The sequence below is a fragment of the Polistes canadensis genome, unplaced genomic scaffold (assembly GCF_001313835.1).
Source record: "Polistes canadensis isolate GaletaPanama2010 unplaced genomic scaffold, ASM131383v1 scaffold_22, whole genome shotgun sequence".
Taxonomy (NCBI): domain Eukaryota; kingdom Metazoa; phylum Arthropoda; class Insecta; order Hymenoptera; family Vespidae; genus Polistes; species Polistes canadensis.
The window spans coordinates 675,486-700,441 of record NW_014569569.1 but is presented as its reverse complement, the minus strand read 5'-3'; the positions used below and the strand labels follow the sequence as shown (position 1 = coordinate 700,441).

Genomic DNA, 24,956 nt, shown 5'->3' with positions numbered 1-24,956 from the left:
AATGTTTAAATATATAATATTTAATGTGTTTATTATCCAATTAAACGTCCAAAAGCGAATAATTTGTCTAAAACACGTCGATATTATTATTTTTATAAATGTTTCCTGTAGAAGAAACGAATGAGAAATTTCGCGAACTAAATGGGAATACGAAAATAAATAAATATATATATATAAATAAATAAATAAATAATATTTTTCTCCCTAACGAATTTGTTCGACGAGACGAATGAGAATGAAAGAATCAACGGGAAACGTTTATAGAAGCTCGCTGGCTGGAAGCCCAAAATGCAAATTCGAATATCGAACGACTCGTGTCAGGTGTACCGGGTCTCGGATGGTGGAAAGCACGAAAAAATAAAAAGAGAAATAAAAAGAAATAAAAAAAAAAAAAAAAGAAAAAAATAACAAAAAAAGAGCAGCGCACCCTTTTCCTCGCTCGTTAACCACCCGCTTTTTTTTTGGCCATTCAACGTGCGCACCCCGACGACGACGACGACAACGACAACGACAACGACAACGATGACTACGACGACGAGGAAAACAACTAAAACACAAGTGCAACAACGCAACTGCAATACAACAACAACAGCAACAACAACAAAAACGGGAACACGTTCAAATATATCCATTCCCCTGTTTTGCGACGGATTAAACGCGCTTCTGTTTTTCCGGTAACACGCGTCGAACTGGTGATTCATTCCACGTGGTACAGGAAACTTTTCGTGCCTCGATACCCTCACCACACCTTCTCCTCTTTTTACCGCAATAAAATACTCCACGAGGGTAGTTTATTAAAGAACAGTGGTGTACGATCGAGAGTTACTCGCGTACAATGCTCGTTCCGGCACCGAACCAATGAAATTTGTTTCGTGATACGAGAGAAAAGTACTATCTATATAATATGTAAAATATACATATATTACATACACACACCTATACACCCTTTACATTTTCATTTTTCTCTCTTTTGTCTCGGTTTTGTTCTTTTTTGATATTTCAACAAATTTCATTTCTTTTTTTTTTTGCTTCAAAAGTTTCCCCTTTATTTTCTATACTTTCTATAAAAAAAAAACAAGCTATTAAATTCGATTCACGTTTTTACGAATACATATATATATATATATATATACAAAGTTGTAATTAATTTTCACTTTAAAGTACAATACCTCTTGATATAAAATTTAAATAAAATAACAATTGTGTGTGTTCGATACTTGTTAAATTCGCGTTATTTGTAAAATGTTTTAAACCATCGTCACAACACATACACCATTCAATAGAAATTTTAATTATCACTCGATTACTCACGTTTTCTCAAATCCACGTGATTTTTGATTTCTAATCACTGTTTCACTTAAATCAATTTCACACAAATTTAAAAAAAAATTATCAATCAATTAATCAAAGAAACTATTATCGTCAATGTTTTCCATCGTTACAAAAATAATTTCCAACAAAAAATTCTATCATTTCTTTTCGTTCGAAGATTATTGACAAAGAGAAGATAAGGGGCGGTCCTGTCTCGGGGTAAAAATGGTAAAAATGTGAATCGTTTTCTACTCGTTATCTGTTCGTTGAAATCGGTTTGAAGTACGCGAGAGACTTTGAAAACCCGTGGAAAATACGCGATCGACAGAAACGGAATGCACGAGGAGGACTCGAGACGTCTTGAAGGTGGAACGAATCGTGAAAAGTGTTGAAGTTAAAGAAAGAAAGAAAGATAAAAAAAGAGAGAGAGAGAGAGAGAGAGAGAGAGAGAGAGAGATACCATTCCTTTCCGGCATGTAACGTCTTTCCTCCCTACCAGCCCCCTCCTCTCAACCCCACCCACCGTCTCTCCCTAATGTCCTCTGACTCACGTCTTAGACTATGACTCGACTCTGTGAACGAGAAAGAAAGACGAGGAGTGGGGGGTAAAAAAGAAGAAATATGTATATATTGTATATATATATATATATGTGTGCGTGTGTTGTAATTACAAATGCAAAACGCGTAGATCTACGCCCCTATCTTACGCCTAGTTTCCATACGAGACTTTTAATTGTTCGTTATTAAGTGTTTCAAGACTCCTATCTTCGATGGTGTAACAGTCCCCTGTTATTTTATTTCAAGACTTTTCCCAGTAATTATCTATCCCGCGAATTTACGCGTATTTGCTAGTCACTCACATAAGTTATTCAGTTACGTACGTGTACTCGGATAAGTTAGTTAATTCGTACCTTTTGTAATATAATTTAGTCGATCGATAAGAATGAAATAATCAATGAACGATTTGAAAAAATCTTTACAGTTCGTTCGAATTTCATTTGTTAAGTAGTTTTTGATTGTGTTCGATGATAAGTGATAGAAGAGTGGATTTACGTACAAGTGAAAAAATATCAAATGTGGTAAAGCTGATTTTGAATTTATCGAATGTGGTTTTCCTACCCCCATGGGAAAAGAGAAAGAAAGAAAGAAAGAGAGAGAGAGAGAGAGAGAGAGAGATATATATATATATATATAAAGAGTGGGGGGTAGAGTTTAATGCGAAAGATTTATTGGGCGGGTTCTCGTTCAATGAATATGAACGTGATTGAATGGAAGTCGTCGTCTTCGTCGTCGTAGTATATAAATGCATAGGCGTAGGAAGTAGATGAAAAATATTGAATAGAAATATTTCATTGAATCTCAATGAAATCTTACAATTAGATATATTTTTTTAAAGAATTAGATGAGTATATCTTTGGATTATGGTTAACGGTAGTTGTTGGTAATTATTAGAAAATAAATATGTAAGTTCTCAAGATCGGAAACCTTCTGGTTGTTATTTCCTCCGTTACGATAACGGTATCGAGAGACTGTCGTGACATGAAAATACGCGAGTATCTCTTTCTCTCTCTCTCTCTTTACTTCGTTTTCTTTTTCTTTCATCGTTTTACCATCTATGGTAAGTAAGACTTTTGTATATGTAATATTTTATATGCGAGTATGTGTACGCTTGCTTGCCTGCAAGCGAGCACGTGTGATATCAATGATGGAGGAGCGACAGGAAATCGAGTCCCCATGAAGACGCTCAAATGAGAACCAACTACGAAATGTATATAACACGATAAACATTCCTTCGCGTACTTTTCAATCGAGTAATGAAGACACGTACTTACATAGGGCTGCCTCACGCCATTGACTTTGCGCTTAGTCCTTTTATTTTTCTTTATCTGTTTCTTTCTTTCTTTCTTTCTTTCTTTCTTATTCTTATTCTTTTCCTTTTCTATATGTCTGTCCCTTTCTCTTTCTTTCTTTTTAAGTTTCTCACGATGTACGACTATGCGTGGGAGAATTTCTCGTACCTCGTGTGTCTCACGTTGTTTTTCATAAATGGAATTTAATTCGGGATATATTTCATTCACCCGATTTCACCAAAACCTGCATTTGAATCTCCCCTCCTCTTGTCCCGTATGAATGATCATTAAGTATTTAATAAAGGAATCAATTTTTGTTCGTGTATAAATAAAAAATAACTTTTGCTCTTTGCAATGGCATATTTTGTGTTATATCGAATAAAAAATCTAATTATATATATATATGCGAAATGAAAAAAAAAAGGATATTTTTAATTAAAAATATTATCTTTTGAAAATATAAATATAAATGAATTAGCGAAGTTATTTTGCTGTGATCACGATTAAAACGGGATGACGATTGAGAGATAAATCTTTGATGAATCGTGATTAAATATTTCAAGGACAATTATAAGTGAACGTAAATGAATGTTACATGAAATGATCCATCGATAAAATCCGATACCCGTGTAATCGAGATCGTCACATAAATTCCCATCCGACGTTTACTACTGTATAGATAAACGAACTACACTATGCTGAACGCGTTATATACGTTAATGAGCAATCAATTTTAGCTAACCCTCACGGTCGCTGTATTTCTGCCGCAGTATGATGCCGATGAATCAGTAAAGCAGTGAGTCAATATTTTACTTAAACCGATCGACCTAGAATATTTTCGCGTATTCGTGTCAAGCTTTCTCGAAAATTTTCATTCGCACGTACGTAGGTATTTTCAATTGGAATTCGTTCGCCATTGTAATGTACTCGAGAATTCACTTTTTCAACGGTGATTCCCATTTTTTCTCTTTCTTAAACATTTCTTAAAATAATAAAAAATAATATTTTTTTAAATGTTAATAATAATAATTTATAAATATTTACGATAGCAAAATATTTTAGTATTTTAAACATAATATTATACATAGTCCAATATTTATAATATAATAAATGCATGATTATAAATACAGCATTTATATATATATTTAATTATATATGTACTGATACTTTATGTATTGATCAATTTAATACTGTGATCACTTATATTACATATAAATTATTACTTTCAAATATCAAAAATATCAAAAATATCAAAAATATATATCTACCTGAATAAATAATAGATCCTTTTTTAAAAAATTCCTTAAAATTCTGTTCTAAGAAATTTACGGTGCATTATCGTAGAAAATAATGGGAATAACTATTTAAAGAGAATTTCATATCCTCGGCAAGACATCTTTTATGGAACATTAGCCTCTTCTGACCCTCGTGATAAATCTTAAGAAACTAAAGTATCCTACGTTAATATCACGCTATTTTCTATCCATGCATCTTCCCTTTACTATTTTTTTTTTTTTTCATTCTTTTTTTTCTTTGCTTTTTTTGCTTTCTTTCTTTTCCTATCTTTCTCACTTTCTTTCTCTTTTAGTCTTTAGCGATGGACAGAAATTTCGCAGTAAACTCGAACTAGTTCTGACAAACAACGTCTCTAAGGGAGAACAACAGAATGAACTCTCTTGTTGAGAGGAGGAAAAGGAGATGGAGGAAGAGATCCTGATTCGCAGTGAATTCGACCGTAAGTGGAAGACTCTCGTCCGGACGCGTTGAGAGGATTCGTTATCCTAATTCTGTATTCCCCCGTTTGGAAAATTTGGCGACGAGAAAGTTTACTAAAAATAAGCGATAAGTCCTTTAGATTTTATTTGGAAATAAAATAAGAGAATTATCGAAGTAATACGATAGCAACTTTTTAATCGTCCTTGACGAAATAATTATATATTTCATACAAATTAATTATAAAAAAAAAAAAAACTTTATAAGACGAATGTGAAAAAAGTTAAAATGCGATAGATCGATTAAAAAATGCATAAGGAGATTCGAATCGAAAAGTAAGATTTTGTATAGAAAGGGGGAGAATGCAATTAGCATGATTTTAAAGAATACGAAACAAACGTATTCTAACTTGATGAATATACAAATAATTGATGTACATTAAATCAACTTGTAAAATAAATTCAATGAAAATGTTCAAGAATCGCGGATCGATCAATTATCATAAATAGAAAATAAGATCACAAATTGAGGAATAAAGTTTTAGTCGAGCTATTGTAATTAGCATATTTCGCGGAATAATAACAAGCGTGTTCTAATTTGATTTAAACAAACTAACTTAGTGATCTTTAATTCATGAAGGAAAACGATAATGAAATAAACGTCATTATTTTCATCGCCTCGACGCATGAGAAACTCGTTTAACAAACGAATATACGAAGGAACGAACGAACGAACATTACGGGGTCCGCCATGTCAGTGAGATACTTGATGTCATCTGCTAGGATTTCGTAAGGAAATGCAAGAAAGTTCAGTGAATCGGTAGATCTAGCATGATAGGAGGAAGGATTTCTTGTCAGCTTAATCCTCGTTCCTTGAATTCAAGAAACGGACGGGAAACTCGCCTAATGTCGTTTCGTGAGCTTTTACAAACAGGAATGGGAAACTTATGGAGAGGGGGTGGTAGTAGGGGGAAGAGGGAGGTAGGGAAAGAGATATAGCAGTTGATAGTAGTTGATCTTTTACTATAGAAATTACGGTAGAAATATAATATAAGGATGACAAAAAGATGATCGCGAGTTAGTCACAATTTCCCTTATTTTATTTTAACGAATAAAAACTAGGAAGAGAAGCGAGATAAGATCTTAAAAGAAAAACTTTACGGTTCGATATTGGATCGTCTCGTTCGTTTTAAAACGAACAACGGTAAAAATGTAACGAAGTAAATGTAAGAAGAAAGCACGCACGCATTTGTTATTACTAAGTTTTATCTGCTATATTTTTACTTTTGTTAGAAAAAATATTGTACGTTCATTATAAAATAAAGTATCGTTATAAGAAATATCACATATAAAGGGAGAGAAGTGATCTCGGTTTGTGTCGAGATACATTGATTCGTTTTAAAGATTAATCATTTCATCGGTTATATTATATCACCAAATAGGTTTGGTGTAAAATTTATAATAATAATAAGAAGAAGAAGATGAAGAAAAAAAGAAAAGAATTTTCGAATATTTTTAATTCGCATAAGAAACCACGTCAGTAGATTATACGACACGTGAAGACATTTTTGAAATATATCTTTCGAAAATATTGCAGTAGAAATAAAATGAATCTAAAGTACGAGAGAGTTCCAACGTTGGTGTGAAAAAGCTCAGGATTAGTGTACGCCTCGGTTGATGATTTAATTGCAAGTACGTCCTGTTCGTCGGACCGAACGAATGCCGGTGAAAGAAGAAAAGAAAACCGGAGGGGAAAAAAAAACAAAAACAAAGAAAATAAAAAATAAAAACAAATAAATAAAGAAAGAATAGGAGAAAGAAGATACGGAAGAGAAAAAATGAAAGATAACTGAAATAAAATTCTACCCCGTGGCGGAAGGTGTCCTAAAGGAAGAAAAGAAAACTATTTCTTGTCTCGGTAGGGGTGTGTGTGTTTATTAACCTCTGATTAAACTCTTATCACGCGAGGAAAACGATTAAACGACATTTTCACGAGGAACGAGTCGTAAAATAGACTTTTTTTTTTGGCGAGGGAGGAGTGGAAGGGTGGAGGAGGAGGGATGAAGAGTGTTTTTATCTTTTTTCGTCACGAACAACTTCGATGGACGAAAGGATTCTTTTCGAAATGGTTGAAAAGGCAAGAACGTGCAACGCGGGTTAAGTTAATTGGATCTTCGAGTTCATCCTTCTCGCTTCCTTTATGTTATTTCTCTCTCTCTCTTTCTCTCTCTCTTCTTTCACCCATTCTATTTTATTTCTTCTTTAATTTTCTTTTCTGTTTTTTTTTCTTTCCTTCTCTCTTTTTTATTTATTTAGTTTCGTTCTTGACGACACGTTGCATTCCACTCCACCAAGGATTCCATATATCTTCGTTTATTTCTCTCTCTCTCTTTCTTTTTTGTTTTCTAATTTTGTTATTCGTATCTATCTTTTCGCGTTAAAACAGAATTTTACGATAGACTCGATTCGTTAGTTGAAGGAAAGTTACTCGGAGGATATCACATGTCGAAGGGTGTTAGTTTAGTCGGAAAAGAGTTACATTTTTGTTCTTTCGGTTGATAGATTAAATCGTTCGCTTTTATAGATTCGTAACGAAAAAATTCTGGTCGGTACAATGAAACAATGATAAACGATGATGTTTCATCGACTATCTTGCGGTTTATCCTTCATCAGAAAAATCTCTGACTGTTACCATAAAAAAAGAAGAAAAAGAAAGAAAAAAAAAAAGTTAAGCAATGAATGCGTTTCGATTTATAACTTCGTGGAAGTTTTTTTTTTGTTAGCGAATTCTAATGAATGAAACATCTTAGAAAACTGATTACTACGCGCGATTATTCTAAGAACTCGTGAGTTTACGCCGAAGGATCGTACAATCTCTTTATTATTTTTTGTTTTTCTCTATTACTATCCTATATCACGATCCCGATATAACTTTCAACGGTTAATAAAGTGGACGTCAGTACGTAGCACGTTAACGCACGAACTTTGACCCCTTGTCGGCACGATGAGAGAATATCCACGCGAATTCAACGCACCGTAAAAATAAGCGCGTTACACTCGCAAGATATTTAATACTTTCCTCTACCACTATATATTCTCCGACATATAAATACATAAATATATACATATATATATATACACACGTACAGAAAGATACGATGTGCTCGTATTTAGAAGCTGTAAATCAGTGAGTCGAACGCAAACTCTACTGGTAAGACGATAAATCAAATTCATCTTTACGCTTGCTCTTCCAATCTCTCTTTGATATAAATTCGATCTATGGATAAAACCAAATCGAATGAAGAAGATCGAATCGATAGATATGCTTGCTATTTTTTCCCTTACTTTATTTTATGCATATAAAGGTAAGCGTGTGTGTATATATATATATATATGTATATAGGATAGATTTTATTTTATCCAAAGAATACCACAAGTCTTGTCTCGAACTCTAAATCGATCCTACCAACCTACTTACTTACAGCTTTTGTGTTCTTCCGCATGAAATATGCAAGATACGAAGTTGCTCTATCCTTTGCGAGTCAAAAACAAAAAAAGAGGGATAGGAGAAGAAAAGTTTATATAAGAATCGAATACGAACGCTTTCGTTTATTTTAACTAACGGAATTCGATAGTCTTTTCTTTTCTTTTCTTTTTCTTTTTTTTTTTTTTCAATGTATTTTCAAGATAGGCTTTGCACTTTTCGCGCAAATCAATACGCTCGCGACTGTATATTGTTATGTTTATTTCAAAATAAAATAATTATTTATTTACTTGTTTCCCCTTTCGTTTTTTATTTACCGAATCAATATTACTAATAAAATATTAATATAATACCGATGCGACATATTATAAATATTAACAACCAATTGAAAATTAAACAAATTGCAATTAAAAAATGGAATCAAACATATTAATACATACTGATTAAATAAATAGCGTTATTTTGCCTTCTGTTATTACTATCGGTTCGTTCAGTTCTATAATAACGTGAGATATTAACGGGCGTTTAAAAAAAGGAAAAGAACAAAAAATAAGCTTAAGAAAAAAACTAGTATAATAATATGGACCGTGAAATTCTTCATAGGATACGCAAGAAACTTGTTTACGATGGATTTAAATCGAAACGGTACTCTTCTTTCCCTTTAACTCATTTCCGAACACGATCGACATATATATATGTGTACACATGGGTTTACATAGAAACAATCACACATAAAGCAGTAACTATACATATGTACTTACACACATCTCTCTACAACACCTTTGTATATAGTATATCCGTTTGAACACGTATCTTCCTTCGAGCCTTCCCCTACTTCTGGCATCATCGAGATCAATATTTCGTATGAGACAACACTTGGGTTGCCTGCAGCACACCTTTATGGAGAGCAACGATAAATCTTGATCTCGATGCACCAAGGATGATATCGACGAGGACCAGTTCCGATCACGTTAAACGCTTTGTCACAATTTATATCCAAAGATCCAACGATGTTACATTATCTCGATTATATTATAATCGAACTAGATCATAAACGAGGACAACGATCTTATCTTCGATTTTTCTAACGATCCCGTTCAAATATATCACGAATATTGTTTATAAGGAAAATACAATTTTTAATAATAATAATAATAATAATAATAATAAAAATACGTGTGAAAAATTCGCGAATACGATTACCTTTTTTTTATTTAGAGCTCGCTAAGACATTTCAAAGTAACTCGTGTTGCTATCCGGACGGTTTGCAAGAGACTACTAAACTAACGGCAATGTCACGCCTTAGGTACGACCAACTACTACCTATACCCTATCTCCCCACTTAACCTTTCTCTCTCTTAATACATCTATCGTAGAAAAACTCTAAGCATATACGACATCTACATAAATATTATTCTATCCTTCATTTTAATTCAAAATGTTCACCGATCAAATCCCCGATAGACTAATATATAATACAATATTATTGGCGAGCGAATTCATTTCTAATTTCAAATAAAAAAAGAAAAAAATAAATAAAAGGGGCCGGGGTGGGGGTGGGGTGGATATTAAAACGATAATATCATTTTTGAAAATTTCTAACAATGTCTAGTAACGATCCACCATCATCGTTTTCCTAATATTCTGCTAAATCAGCTATTTTCATTTAGGATAGGAGAAGCTGACATAGGTTATACTCTAAATCTGTCGCTTGCAAAACGGAACTAAACGACGGTACCGTCACCAACAGCATCACCAGCATCAGCAGTAAAGCCATCGGCTTCTTCGAACGACGTCGTGTGGTCGCTTGCTGGATACCCTTTCACACGCCGACGACGTTGGCGTCACGACGCCCATGCCAGAATGGCTGACCTAGCAATATATTCTTCTTCCACCAAACCATTTCTCCTCTCTTCCCTCCCCCTCCCCCTACACCTTCCCTCCTTTTAATAGAACTAAATCCTACCCCGCGCGCGCTAAGGGAATTTTATTGGTTAAGATTCGAGATGCAATATCCTATTCCTCCAGTTTGGGGATTTTAACTAATGACTCAGCAAATCATTTCCCAAAGATTCTCCACTCTGATAATTTCGGTAACGCTCTTGACTCTTCTTATCAATGAAAACGAGAACAGAATTAAGATGTTCCAAGGATTCGATTAGTGATCCTAACTTAAACGTGATATGTAATATTATTAATTAATTGACTTTGTTCCGCGTTTGAATCATTCACATTGACATATTCTAATTTTTAATTAATAAATCAACTATCCGTAAGATTAAATCTTATACTCTAAAAAGGAAATTCTTCTTATCGATTAACACATTCCGTATTCATAATACTTTTTTTTTATTTTCCTACAGGACATTAACCATAATGAACTAAGCGAATAAATTTCGTAGATTTTTCTTTCGTGATCATTTAGTATCTATACTTCATATTGTTATTGACTTTTTATCTTATCGATGGAAACATGCACGTGGTGAATACTTTAGTGGGAAGGGTGTAAGGGGAAGCCCGGAGGGGCGAGGAGGATTCAATTAGGATTGAATACACGCGGATAAAATATTAAACTTGTATAAATTTGACGATGAACTTCTCGATAGATTTTACCTATTGTCATAAGTCAAGAGAAAATCACGTTACTATAATCAGGGAGTAAACGCAAGGGATATATATATATATATATATAGGCAAGGAAGCTTGTTCGAGGTGAATTATTTAAGGACCCCGTTGTATATTACGATCGGTAACAATACGCGTCTCATCGTTTCCTATGCAACAATGTCTAAGATCTTGTCCTCTTCCCCCATTCCCTCTTTCCCTCCCTCTGTCTCTCTCTCTCTCTCTTATTCCATGTAGATCGCAATTTCTAGCTAGGCGAATGGGTACATTATACAAAGAGCTTGGGAAAATTGATCCCGTATACCTTAAATGAAACAAACCATGCGAATAGCTTCCATGGAAAATTCTATGTTAGGAGAATTTAGATTATTTTCGTCGATCCTGAATAAAAATCCATAAACGGAATGATTCTTTTACTGGTTATATCCTCTCTCTCTCTCTCTCTCTCTCTCTCTCTCTCTTTTTCTTTCTCTTTTTCTAGTTTAAAAGAAGCACGAATTACTCGTATAATATCGTACCTATTTATAGTACACATTTAATATCAAACGGTACTAGCCGATCTTGAATCCCTTATGGCCGATCATAAACTTATAGTTCAAGGGAGAAAACGATTCGAGGGTAATATCGGTTGGTCTCGTTCGGCCGCTTAATAATACGTGCCCCAAATGCAACTTTGCTGCAACACACAAACTCTCACACACACTGTGAAATAGCCACAAACAACAAGGCAGGAACTGAATTTAGTTGTGTCGGTGTAAACGTTCACATTGATGCAACAAAATTCTAATCCCATAGGAAAACTTAGAACCCTTTTATACTTATTCACCCCTCACCCCCCTCACCCATTCCCCTTCGCCCTCCTTCGTTTTCTTCGTTCGTTCTCAAAACCATGTCGCCATTTTACAACATTCTCCTAGCGGACCTCGTATTTTTAGCCCGATGTTGGAACAAATTTAATTTCTCCTGGCCCTGAAAATGAAAGAGGTAGAGACGGTAGAGTAAAGAGGAGAGGTGAGGCTGTGCGAGGGAGTGAAACCTCTCGGTGGAGGAAAGTCCATGGGAACAATGGAACGAACTAACTCGGCCGGGTGTCCTGCTGTCTAGGAAGAAAATGAAAGAGGATAAAAATGCACACGGTTCTTTTCTATTCGTGAATTGTCCGGAAAATCTCGACTTCGTTCAACTCGTCTGTATAATACAGGATCATTTTCATGGCCGGAATATGCTATTATACTTCGATGCGAAACTACTACTTCTTTGGATGTTCATTTTTATCTTTTTACTTTTCTTTTTTATTCTGCTTAAAACCTGAAAATTGGCTTTAAATGTCTCGTAATAACAGGTGTTTCCTTTTTGAATCGATATTTTCAATCGTTATAAATTACTTTTATTATTTAACATAATAAATATCAAAATATTTTCGTATGAAATTGTTTTCTTTTTATTTCGCTTATTAATTTTTATTTTATCAATAAAAATTTTCTATATTATATTGAGAAAAAATAAAAGATATTAAAGGAACAATATTTGTTGGTTACTTTTGTGAAATATTTCGTACTTTAATGAAATAACATTTTTATGCATTTTCTTATCGAATTATACGTGTAGTCTGGCAACTGTTCGTGTCACTCGATTATTCCTGTGGGTTTCCTCTCTCATCGCGCAACAGACATTTCTGAGCGGATAGACAGATAGAAGAGGGTGAAAAAAATAGTGAAAAAAATAGGAAGAGAGAGAGAAATTAAATTAGTCTTGCTTTATACGAGGGCAGATTACAATGAACCGGATGAAGGGTCTCCAAATTAGTGTCACACTATTCTTATTTTCATCACCGGAACGATGTTTACCCCATCCGCGTACTTTAATACAATTAATTCATCTAGGAGAAAGAAAAAGAAAGAAAAAAAGAAAAGACGAAAATTTAGAAAAATGTATATGAGAAGATAATTTTGGAAAAAAAATCAACGTCCAAATTCGAATGAAAAATAAAAATTAACGTTGTCCTCTTATCTTTATTATCCTAATAAGTTAAATCAGACTTTCCTCGTTATAGTTATTTTACCTAGCGAAAAGTATGTGCCAAAAAAAAAAAAAAAAAAAAAAAAAAAAAAAAAAAAAAAAAAAAAAAAAAAAAAAAAAAAAAAATGAAGATAAACGAACGGTATATATACGTATATACCTACAGCATACTACATGGAACAATTTAAAGAGAATAGAACAGAGGGAAAAAGCGAGAAAAGTTTTATGACGGTAACGAGATAAATTCGAAATACGTGCGAGAGGGTTGGGCGCAAGCTGAAAATTCAACATTATCTTTAGAAGGGAAAACGAGGAAACTGTAGATTCTATACGATACTGTTAAATTACGTAAGCGAAAGCGTCGAGAACTAAACTGCAGTAAGCAATGTCAAAGTTGTGGTAGTGGTAGTATCACGCTCGTGACCTGAGTAAGCTCTGACCCTGGCCCGCATCCGACAAATGTATATAGGAATATAGATATAAACACAAGCATATGTATCAAACATGTGTATTCCCTAAAACGATTCATACGTATACGTGTCTCTATGTATAAGTATGTTTACACACGGTATATATCTGTGTAAATTGAACAATACGTACTTCCGCTTTTATTTGTTTCTTCAAAGAATTTGGTAGTACTTTTTTATAACATATATTTGTAATAAAAAAATGGATAATTAATTATTCGTGCAATAATCTTTAACATATGCATATAGTTTAACGGCACGCTGAATGGCACAATAATTTTCTATGACTTCTTCTATTTATACAGGTATCGCGTGTCAAAGTAAATTCTTTATTTTGAAATAAACTTGTGTTTAATCATCGAGCATTACGGTTTTCTAATCCTTCGTAATATCAGTGAAGGATTCGAGGCGTAGTCTGAGCTATTAACCCCACTCATAAATTTAGAATACACCTGAGCTCCGTAACTGCAAGCCATTAAGATCCGACAGTTTCGTGTCGTATAATAAGCAATCGGTACAATTTTTACTATTCCCGATAAATCCGTTAAGAGTTACGAAGGGTAGACTTTTTCGTGCGAATTTAACGACGTGTCGAGTTGTTTAACGGAGTGCATATCAATTGAGTCGTGATATAACTAAATTAAAACTAAAATAACTAGAATACGATATTATCGTACAAATTGTAAGAATGACAAATAACTGAATGCTCACTATTTATTATGGCAGATTATTTTTATTCATTTACGATAATATGTATTTTGTAAAATAAACGATCAATTTATACGAATATTTGGTTTGTTATAAATTATTAAGTGTCGGATCGCATTTTGTTGCTTTATGCAAAATTTAGAATGAAAATTATTGACAGGTTACATTATTAGATGTACATATTTTATTATTAATATTTAACATTTATTCCATATGTATTGAGAGATTTTATATTAACATATGTAATGCTGACTAATATTACGTATCGATATTGTATTATAAATAATGATCATTTATTTTAAATAATGAATAAAAATGTTGACAAAAACAAACCCGATATACATTTCAGCCATATATGCAAATCTCGTTGTTAGTTTTCGTGTTTACATTAAATTACGTAAAAAGAGAGAAAAAAAAAGGAAAAAAATACATGCGTGCAGTATACACGCATGCATATATTTGTCTCTTTTTAATGTCGTTTCCTCATTTCCGTTTCATCGAGTTTCAAATCACAATGATTCTAAAGAAGTTTTCCCTTCAAAAAATCCGATTGAAAGTCTTAAACGTTGCTAGCGATTTAAAACGTGTAACAGAAATCGTGGTGGCCCAACGACGGTGAAACTTTATTAATTCCTTGAAAGTTTGTGTGTGAAAGGACCTGAGCCAGCAATCACTCGAGAGTTTACGAGTTTCACGAGGACATTTACGTGAAGTAAAGAGGAAGGAACATCTAAAGGCTATCCTAAGGCTATTTTAAGGATGTCTCAGAGGTTCCATGGAAGATTCCACGAAAAGGACTACTAAATAATTACCCTAATTTTCCTTTAAACTCTTCACCGGCTGCTCGCGCATATCTCGAACCGAAAGAAAGCAAAAAAAGAATGGAGAAGAAAAAGAAAAGGAATGGAAAGTGGTGTGCGTGGATGGGTGATGGCGGGGGAAAGTGGGGAGGGGAAGGTGGAGACGGTTCGAAGATGGTATAAGAGTAAATTACAGTGACGGGAATAATGGTTCCGGCTAATTTACGAGGGGAAGAAATTAAAGTTTTTTGCGTGCATTTAGGTTGATGCTCGAGTACCGTAATAACTCGTAGTTTTCTTCTCTTTAAACCTTCAGTCGGCTACCCATCCACTTTCAAAGCATTTTCTACGTCTGTAACTTTCCTCGTTCTCGTTTCCCTCTCGTTGTACAACTCGCCAAATCCCTTCCGGCTAAGGTGGAATCTTTGAAAAGCTTAAGCTAAAAGGGAGGATAAGGTCGCAAAACTTTAAGGATTTTGAAGAGGTACGAGGGACGTAGATAGTTGCTACTGAACGCAACTGGATGAAGGTGGGGAAAGAGTGAGTGAGTGAGTGAGTAAGTAAGTAAGTAAGTAAGTAAGTAAGTAAGTAAGTAAGTAAGTAAGTAAGGAAGGAAGGAAGGAAGGAAGGAAGGAAGGAAGGAACCAAGGATTAATCGCAGTTCCGGGGGAACTTGCTATTAAGAATCACTATGAATAGAATATTTCATTATCTGTGGTCCGTGAATCTTCCGAGGAAGAAGGAACAGAACATAGCAGAGCAGGTGCTAATTCTCAGATGTTACATCGCGTTGTCATTAAAATAAAACCACCTAGACAACAAAGTCGTTTCATTTTCCGAATCATGAAATATCTATTCGATGGAACAGTGGGATTTCTAAACTCCGCGAATACTTATTTCCGATTACGATATAACGAAGTAGAAATCACGAAAGGTACTCGGACTTAGGAGTGGGTACGATATTCTCATTCGTGAACCAGTCTATCTTTCTATGGAGAGGATATCTACTATTACAGGAGGTCAACATCGACCAGTTAGGTCAATAGAACGAGCCAATGGGATGGTTGTACACCTATCTTCCGTACATTACATAACGCGTTCTCTCATCGATTCCCTCAGCTTGTCGAGCAAACCGACTCGATAAGTTCCTCGATACATTCGAAATTAACTCTTCTACAACTCTCGACACACATTCTAATTTCATTCTACTATCTCTGGAAAAGGGATTATTCGTATAGGATTTGTCCTGATCAAACGTCGACCTTTTCGAAATTGTTCCTACTCGCTCATAGAAGACATGCACGGTTGGGTTTTAACATTTTCGATAGTATTGTCCTTTCTATGATTTAGCTTTGTCCTTGCATAATAAGTTTTACTTCATAATAACTACGAACTAACCAATCCTATCTTTACTCGCATGAACTAACATACATTTAGAAATGCTGATATTATTTAACAGGAGAATGAGAAAGAGATAAGCAACGAAATAACTCGTATTTACGAGAAACGTCATAAACGAACGAGTAATGACCGAGCTGAACTGTTGCCCATTAAAATTCGATTGTGTCAATGAACACGATTGATAAAATAAGAAACCATATGTTTCTTTTTATTAAATTTCATGATAAATATATACGTTATGAAAGAATGATATTATATATTATGCTTGAAAAGACAAAAAAAAAAAAAAGAAGAAAAAGAAATTAATAAATATGAATTTCAAAGTGAACTCTCACCGAGATACGTCTTCCTGTGAAACGGCACGAGGCGTCGCGACGCCGTGAAGCGCGAGAGACGACGCATGACGAGATTCTTGGGAATACGGTAGCGTAGAATTATTCTCCAACGCCGACACTGCTCCATTTTGTTTACCTGTCAAAATAAAACAGACATCTGTAGATATTAAAATTAATCAAACTTAACAGAGAATCATAATATATATATAATTATTTTTTAATTATTTTTTATTCACACTTACATAAATAATACAAATATATTATTTTCATATTCCCCAGATTAAACTTTAATCAGATCATGAGTTGACTGGCACAAAATAAAAAAAAAAAAAAAGAAAAAGAAAAGGATCAATCATAAAAGTTTTTATTTGACAGTTGTAAATATATCTCTATCAAAGACATGCATATCAACTGCAACAACAGCAGTAGCAAACCTGCAAGCAGGTCAAATCCGAATAAAAAGATCAGAGTGATTTTATCGAGTGTTCTATCGGCCATAAAACTTGTCATAAAGAGAAATTAAAAAGTAAGAGAGAGAGAGAGAGAGAGAGAAATCGCGACGGTATGCGATTAAGAGCCGACAGAAACGAGCCACTCGGAAGACATCAACTGAAGCTTTGTTATACTCCTCCCCCGTCCTCTGACCCCACTATTTTTATTCGCGATATACGAGAAAACGCACACCAAAAGCTACAACGTTTCGCCAGGCTAAAGAAAGGAATAATAAAAAGTTCGACGCGAGTTTGCTGTTCGCTCTCGTGAAAGAGAAATAAGAGAGAGAGAGAGAGAGAGAGAGAGAGAGAGAGAAAGAAAGAGAAAGCATCGAACCATCAAAAAGCGGCAGCATCGACGATAAAATTTTCGTTCTACAGTCTCGCAAAACGAGACGAGAAGCAAACGACTTGCTCAACCTCCTCTCATCACCCTCTCCACCAAGCATCAACCACCCCCAACCCACCCCATCCCATCCCATCTTCATCCTCTAGCCCATCCCTGCTCATTTTCTCTATCCATGAAATTTAGCACGTCCTCCGGCCATTTCTACAAAGATTAAGGCAAATATTCGGATAATCTTGCTGGAAGGCGAGAGCACCGATCCTCCCCCACCCTATTCTCCTTCTTCTTCTTCTTCTTCTTCTTCTTCTACCACCACCACCACCACCGCCACCCCTTATGCTTCACCTCCTCCTCTACTGTCTTGATACTTCCACGTCGTTGTTTTAAAGGAGCAATTTGAATTCAGCCACGATAAACCCACACTCAAGAAGAAGTTTCTCTCTCTCTCTCTCTCTCTCTCTCTCTCTCTCTCTGTCTTTCTTTGCCATCTCCTCCGACGTCTTATTCTTCCTCTTACATCGCCTCACCCTTTCTGTCACGAGTCCTGAACTAAGGACCGGTAGGAGGAGCCTAAGGTACGCATTCTCGTCTCGAGATGACTCAAGACGAGAGTTTACGAGGCTGCTTTATGAAGACGATGAATAAGTTACGTTTACGTCCGATCACGGACTCAAGATAGAAGGAAAATTCTTATCTTGGAAAGATCCTAAGATCAAAAATTCATTTCTAACATTTTCTTTTCCATCCTATATTCTTTTACTAACGTTTTTCCCTTTTTTCTTCTTCTTTTTCTTTTTCTTCTTGTTCTTTTTTTTGTTCTTTTTCTTTTACCTGTTTATCCATAGAATCAACATGTTTTTCATTTCAAATTTCAACACTGTTCTCGTCGTAGTCCATTTTCTTATTTTCTTTTCTTTTCTTATCTTTTGCTCGAGAAATAGAGAAAGAAAAGAAGTGAACTTCTTTAAATGTTTATGTTGAATATAGTAAACGGGTATCATGAGATAAAAATATTTTTATCTCCGAGTGGAAAAGAATTTTTATTAGCCTTTTTTTTTTCTTTTTTTTTTCTCTACTTCTCTCAGTATCTTCAAATATGAGGACAAGAGTTAATAATAATCAGTAATATTATTAACCTATTTGCATCATGACATTACTTAAGTTTAGTTTTCTAGAATATCGTGTCGTAAAAAAGGGTTTTGATTGTAATGATACGTAAGAATTTTGTGAATACAATTATAAAAGAAAGAAAATAATATAATATATTATATATAACCGTAGACTTATCTTTTCGTACTTAATCTTGAAAAGAAATGAACTGCAACACTTACGTGGTTGTGGTGAAACTGAACGATCTGAAGCTGGTGGTGGTGGAGGTATGGTGCCTTCAGGTTTAGCCACCAAAAGAACAACACGGTCCTGGGTTGCCTTCAAAGTAGCCACAGCTTCCTCGTGCGTCACGTTCTCAAGATTCTTGTCGCCCTGCTGAAACCAATAGAATAATCCTTAGAGATAACTCTTTGTTTAATCTTACAGATTATAGAAAATCTCAATCGATTACTGAATCGTGAAAGTAAAAATAACGGGAAAAAAAAGGATTGATGAAAAAAGAAAAAACGATTCTTTTAATTGAAACGAAAGCTAATCTTGATGGAATGATATTGAGTGAAAAGAAAAAAGAAAAAAGAAAAAGAACGAATGATCACTTTTCTATCTTTTCTTCCTTACACGAACGGTCTTGAAAGTGAGACGGGTTGAGCTAATTACAGAAGAGCGATTGTAGTGCAACATAGGAAAAAGCTATGGGGGTTTGAAACTTTTGGTAACACTGTCGCGAACATCTGACGAACTTTCCACGGACACGAAACAAGCTTAGTGGCACGTAATCATGCGCAAAGTTAAATCAACTTCAGAATCTAACACTTGGACCTCCTCTCTTATATATTATATATATATGTATGTGTAAAGTATATCAAAATATATATATAGACAGCACGTTTGCCAGCTTTTTCGTTAGATGAGAAGAACACAGAACGTCGATTAAATAAGTAAGTACGTAAGGTTAATTAAGATTCTGAAGATATTTCAATAACGTACGAAGTAATTTCTAGTTTGTAAGAAAAAGTTATATCTATATATATTTATTTATTGCGTTTATTAGAATTTGAAAGAAACTAGAACAAAAATTTACGTAGAACGAGTTTAAAAATTGTTCTCATGGTCATAAATCAAGACAATAAGAAACCCCATGGTCGTTTTAATCGCCGCATTTTCTTTCTTCCATGATTCGGAAGTGAGAAACGTAAATGAAAAAGAGAAAAAAGAAAATAAAGGAGAAAGAAAAGAGGAAGCTGGAGCGTTGATGCGAAAGATCGTAATAGGAAGTTTCGAAATGACGAGAAATTCGCATCTACCGAGGCAAAATGGGAGATGATGGTAGCGCTGGTGATAGGAAATTAGCGAAAGAACGAATTCTTTTCTGTATATATATATATACTGGGTGTTCCATGAAAGTTCTGCTAAACTTCACGAGCATATTCCTGTGATTAAAATAATGACAAAGTTCTCTTTGTTTTCGAGTTAAAGCCAGTCAAATATTTCCAAGCCACCCACCATTTTTCTAGTAACGTTTCATTATTGAAATAAAGAAAAGAACGAAGAAAATCTTTGATTGACTTTAATTATAAAACAAAGCATTTCCGAGGCTACATTTATACATTATTATAATCATATTCATAAAAAAATTATTACGAAATTTAGGAGAAATCTTCTGGAGCACCCTGTATATATATATATCACTGACTGATAGGAGCTATCAATTATAAACTTGCACGAGCTACGAACCGCCCTAATCTATTTTTCTCATCTGCACTTAACCGGCCATTCCGTTGGAAGTTTTATCTTGAAAATCTAGAAAAGTGTGGTAGTGGTGGTGTTAGTCATGCCCTTTTAAAATGAAAAATGATCAGGAGTTTATTTTTCTAAAAGGTACCACTACCACCGATTAGTCTGGAAATAGTAATAGATTATATATATGCTAAACTTATCAACTAAATTATTTTCTTTTAATCGAAAATTATTTGAATTTCTTTAGGAAACTTTGAACAAGTTGCATCCACATGTATATGAAGAAAAAATAAATATGTTTATTCACCATGGCATTTCTGACAGCTACCAATTTGTCCCCAACAACTAGACGACCATCCACTTGTGCAGCTCCACCTTCCATAATTTTTGTAACGTATATTCCATTGTCACCAGGTATATGCTGATTGCCAATACCGCCAGCGATACTGAAGCCGAGACCTTTATTTCCTTTGATCAATTCGATTTCCATCAGCTGCGTGTGTCTCCGCCGGCGAACGTACTGTTAAAATGGTAAAGAAAACAAAATTTCATGAATCATGCAATTACATGTTACGGCAATACAGGAAGAAAAATTTAGTTTTCTTTTTTGTTTGTTTGTTTGTTTGCTTGCTTGCTTGCTTGCTTGTTTGCTTGCTTGTTTGTTTTCTTTTATTGTTTTTTTTATCGTTTAGTTTACCGTGCTTTACGTTTCTCGTACCGAACGACATAGTTCCCTTCTTTTTAGTTTTTATTTTTAACAACTTTTTTGTCATGCTTTCGTTCACATGTAGCGTACGCGGCGTTACATTTTTTTTCGCTGGAAATGAAAACTATAAAAATGGTTCACGTAGAAAAAAATTAATTACGAAAACTCTATTTTATTTTTTCACCGAACCCTATCGATTCCTATCGACGAATTCGTAGTTTCTCCCCCCCCACTCTTCCGCCCTTCTTCTTTCGATAACGTTTGCGAAACTAATCGAGAACGCGAAATAAACTGCGATCCTTTCGGTTCGTTCAGGTTGTTACAGATTCAAGATAAATTAAACAAAAATATATTCGATTTTTACAATGTGATTCAATTTTTGCAATTAAAAAGAAAGAAATTTTGGAATTTGTACGATTGTTTTTACGACGAACGTTTCATAAGCATAAATTCCGTATAGTACAAGTTGTTATCGCTTCACTCATAAATACATTTTCCCTACCTTCCCTTTTCTACCTTTTTTTTTATATGAAAAAGATCGAGAAGTTCCCAAATGAAGAAGAACAGAACTTTTTGAAAAGAGGAAGAAGAAAGATGATAACTGGCAAGACTTCTATATCTATTTGTCATAAAACCTTTTCCCGAATATCATCCCTTTTTCTCCCTCCCCCTCTATCTTCAACCTCCTCTTTCTTCTCTTCCTCACTTTCTTTCTCTTTTCCACTTTTTAAAAGTCCCGAAGCGACGATCATTTACCTGCTCTCTAACATAAGATTCCTTCCTTCTTAATGGTTCGTCTTTAAAAATGTGATAAACTTTTGAAAACGTCATTTGTTATAACGACGAATTTATTATTTTCCTTTTGTGCGACGATGAGAGAAGATACTCGTAATTTATTTAAAAAAAAAAAAAAAATCGATGATCATCGAAAGGATATTTCACGACATAATGAAATTAATTTTGTTTAATTCTGTGTCATTATAAATAGGATCAAGTTATGTAGAAATTTAACTATCTTCAAAATGATACGAAAATTAATCTATAATATAAGTTATATATGTAATATCTAAAAATATAATTTATTACATGTACAATACTTTTTCCAAAATTTCCTTCTATGAAGAAAAAGGTAGATAGGTATATAAGAAATGTTCGTAAAAAAAAACCTTAGTGTTAAATAATTTAATAAATTGTTCTCTTTTTTGTAATTAAATTAAATTAATTCAATTTTTCGGGAGAACTAATTGTAAGAATTTGTATTCTTACGCTTTATTCAATTATTAGAAATAACAAAAAACAAGAAAAGAATTAGAAAAAATGAGACATACCAATTTGACGGTATTGCCGGCACGTTTGAGGGCATCTACGGCGGCCGCATGGGGTACGTCGACGACGGAGACATCATTCACCTGAAGGATCGTATCGTTAACACGTAAACGTCCATCCGCGGATGCTGCACCTCCTGGTATGAGTTTGGTGATGTAAATCGCTGTGTCGTTACCAAAGTGAGGATTGTCGGTACCTCCGGCGATACTAAAACCCAAACCGGCCCCACCTCTTTCCAACACGATCTCCTCGTACTCCCAATCATCGTCGCCGTTTACCTGAAACAAATATAATATAGTTCTATACAATACCAAAAAACAAACAAACTAACCAACAATTATTTGTCGTATTATATACAATATTTTGTTCAAATTTCTATCTACAAAGAAAAACGATAGATTAAATATTTTATCCAATAACATAAAATGAGCCTGCCATTTCATCGAATCAATATTATTTTGATCAGTATTTTAAAAAAAAAATATTATTAGCATTTTAATTATTTAATTAACTAAACTTTGTTATACATATATATTATAATAACCGTGACGGTATATTCTAATATGAATCATTTATAATATAAAATACTGAATCCAAATAAATAAAAGTATATAAAATAGTAATTAAAAATGATTTATCATAAATAGAAATCATTTTTCAAGTAAATATAATGAGTCTTTCTTCATCTACCCCTCCCCCCTCCGACCGCCCCATTTCCATCCATTCCTATATCGATTATAAAATCGATAAAGAAAAAAAATCGATCGAACGACTCGAGAAAATAAATGACGAGAAAGTCGTAGTAGAATGAAGAAGATGTTATCGAAATGTTATTAAGAAGATTACTGGAGAAGGTTTTGAGTAGCTCTTAAAGACTTTCCAAAAGAGAAGATATCTTTTTACGAGGACTCGGTATAATAACGTTTCACGTTAAGCATGGTGTATTGGTACGAAAAGAGGACGAGTTTCACTCCTCCTTCTCCTTCTTTATACGTGGGCTTTATAATAGGGTATAACGTTATTAAACGAGCGATCACCGAACGACATCTCGCATAAACAACCACCGTCGAAGCAGAATATCACGCGAGCTAATCTAGTCTGCTTGAGGTCTCAAAATCAATTAACTAGTTAGTCCCCCCCATTCCCTACTACTCCCATATACTCTCTCATCTTCTCTTCCCTCTCTCCTATCTCGACTCTTTCGGCCTACTCTATCAACCAACCTCATTCCCCATAGGAAGCTTAACAATGAGTTAACCCCTCCTACTCCCAACGTTAGATAGATTTGCTTATCCAAACGGAAAACATCCTTTGCGTAGAGTTTAGTTTAGCTGTGATTTCTAGGATAAGATTATTATCCTACAAGATACAATCGATAACGATTAACGTGTTAGTTGTAGTAGTAGATTGCAATGCTATAAATTGTACAACTTTGCTATTTCTTTGAAAAGTTTTGGTAAATATTTTTTATACTAAAAGTTAATAGATTTTAATAAAATTTATATTAAATTAAAGTACACTCTTTTGTCTACGCGTTGAACACCATATCGAGTTATAAATTTAGCATGTAAAGTTTATAAAATGTCAGTAAATGCAATGCTGTAAATTGTGYATCTTTGCAATTTCTTTTCAACGTTGTTTAAATAGTAATTTGATATTCTATAGAATATCAAAGTATTATGTTCAATGCTTAGGAAAAACTGTAAAAATTCTTGTTTCCGACTTTATCAGAGAATGCTCTTTGCATTGATGAGAATGCCGAGGAATTACTAGCAATGGCGGATTTCCGGCTATGACGGTAACATATATATACTTTTATATAGATATATATAATATATATATTTCTTACTATTTATGAACTCAAAGGATACAACACACACGTGTGTGTCGGCGCACGTGTCTTAACGCAAGCTTGCAAGCAAGCACAGTTGATTTATCGAGAGTAACGAAATATTTATAGAAAATTTGCGTAGGTGGGGTGATACCCCGTTCGAGGAAGCGTTCAACGCTCGCAATTACTTCGATGTTCCTTAAAATGTAGCCAATATAATACGTTGTTAATTATAAAATTAAATTATTTACTTTTTTTTTTCTTAATTTTATATAATAATATTTTTTCCAACAAGCAACGTTAAAATACGTTTATGATCAATGGTAAGTTGTTTGAATTTGAATTATCGAATCTAATCGAATCGAATTACCATTTTACGAAACCTGTCGGCCATGGTGTCCGTTAGATTAACGATGAGAAGTAGGGTCAGATGAATTGCATCGTTGTCAGTACTGCAAATGGACGACGCACGATGATACGAGAACGATCCTCGAGAACACGAACGAATTAATCGAGTCAAAACACTTTCGCTCAACGAGACGAAATTATTTCTAACCGATGCGTTCCGATTTCGATCTCGTTAAACACAATTCAACGATTAAATTATTATTATTCACTATGGGATTACATATGCGAAGAATACTTTTAGTTCCATTGAAAAATTTACGAAGTATAAACGGAATAGATACACACGCGT

General features: G+C 34.1%; 1 protein-coding gene across 12 annotated transcripts in view; it reads right to left on the bottom strand.

Moving 5' to 3' along the window:
- The window catches only part of LOC106794038 (disks large homolog 4), a 259,789-nt gene that overhangs the window by 43,175 nt on the left and 191,658 nt on the right, over window positions 1-24,956 (bottom strand). For 9 of the 12 annotated variants that reach the window (XM_014761421.1, XM_014761423.1, XM_014761424.1 and 6 more), the window contains 4 exons: window positions 22,431-22,706; window positions 20,704-20,916; window positions 18,881-19,034; window positions 16,713-16,848 (listed from right to left, as the gene is read on the bottom strand). In XM_014761421.1, coding sequence (XP_014616907.1) covers window positions 16,713-16,848; window positions 18,881-19,034; window positions 20,704-20,916; window positions 22,431-22,706 — 779 coding nt within the window. The remainder of the gene's footprint in view (window positions 1-16,712; window positions 16,849-18,880; window positions 19,035-20,703; window positions 20,917-22,430; window positions 22,707-24,956) is intronic. The other 3 variants (XM_014761422.1, XM_014761432.1, XM_014761431.1) reach the window with 1 other exon arrangement.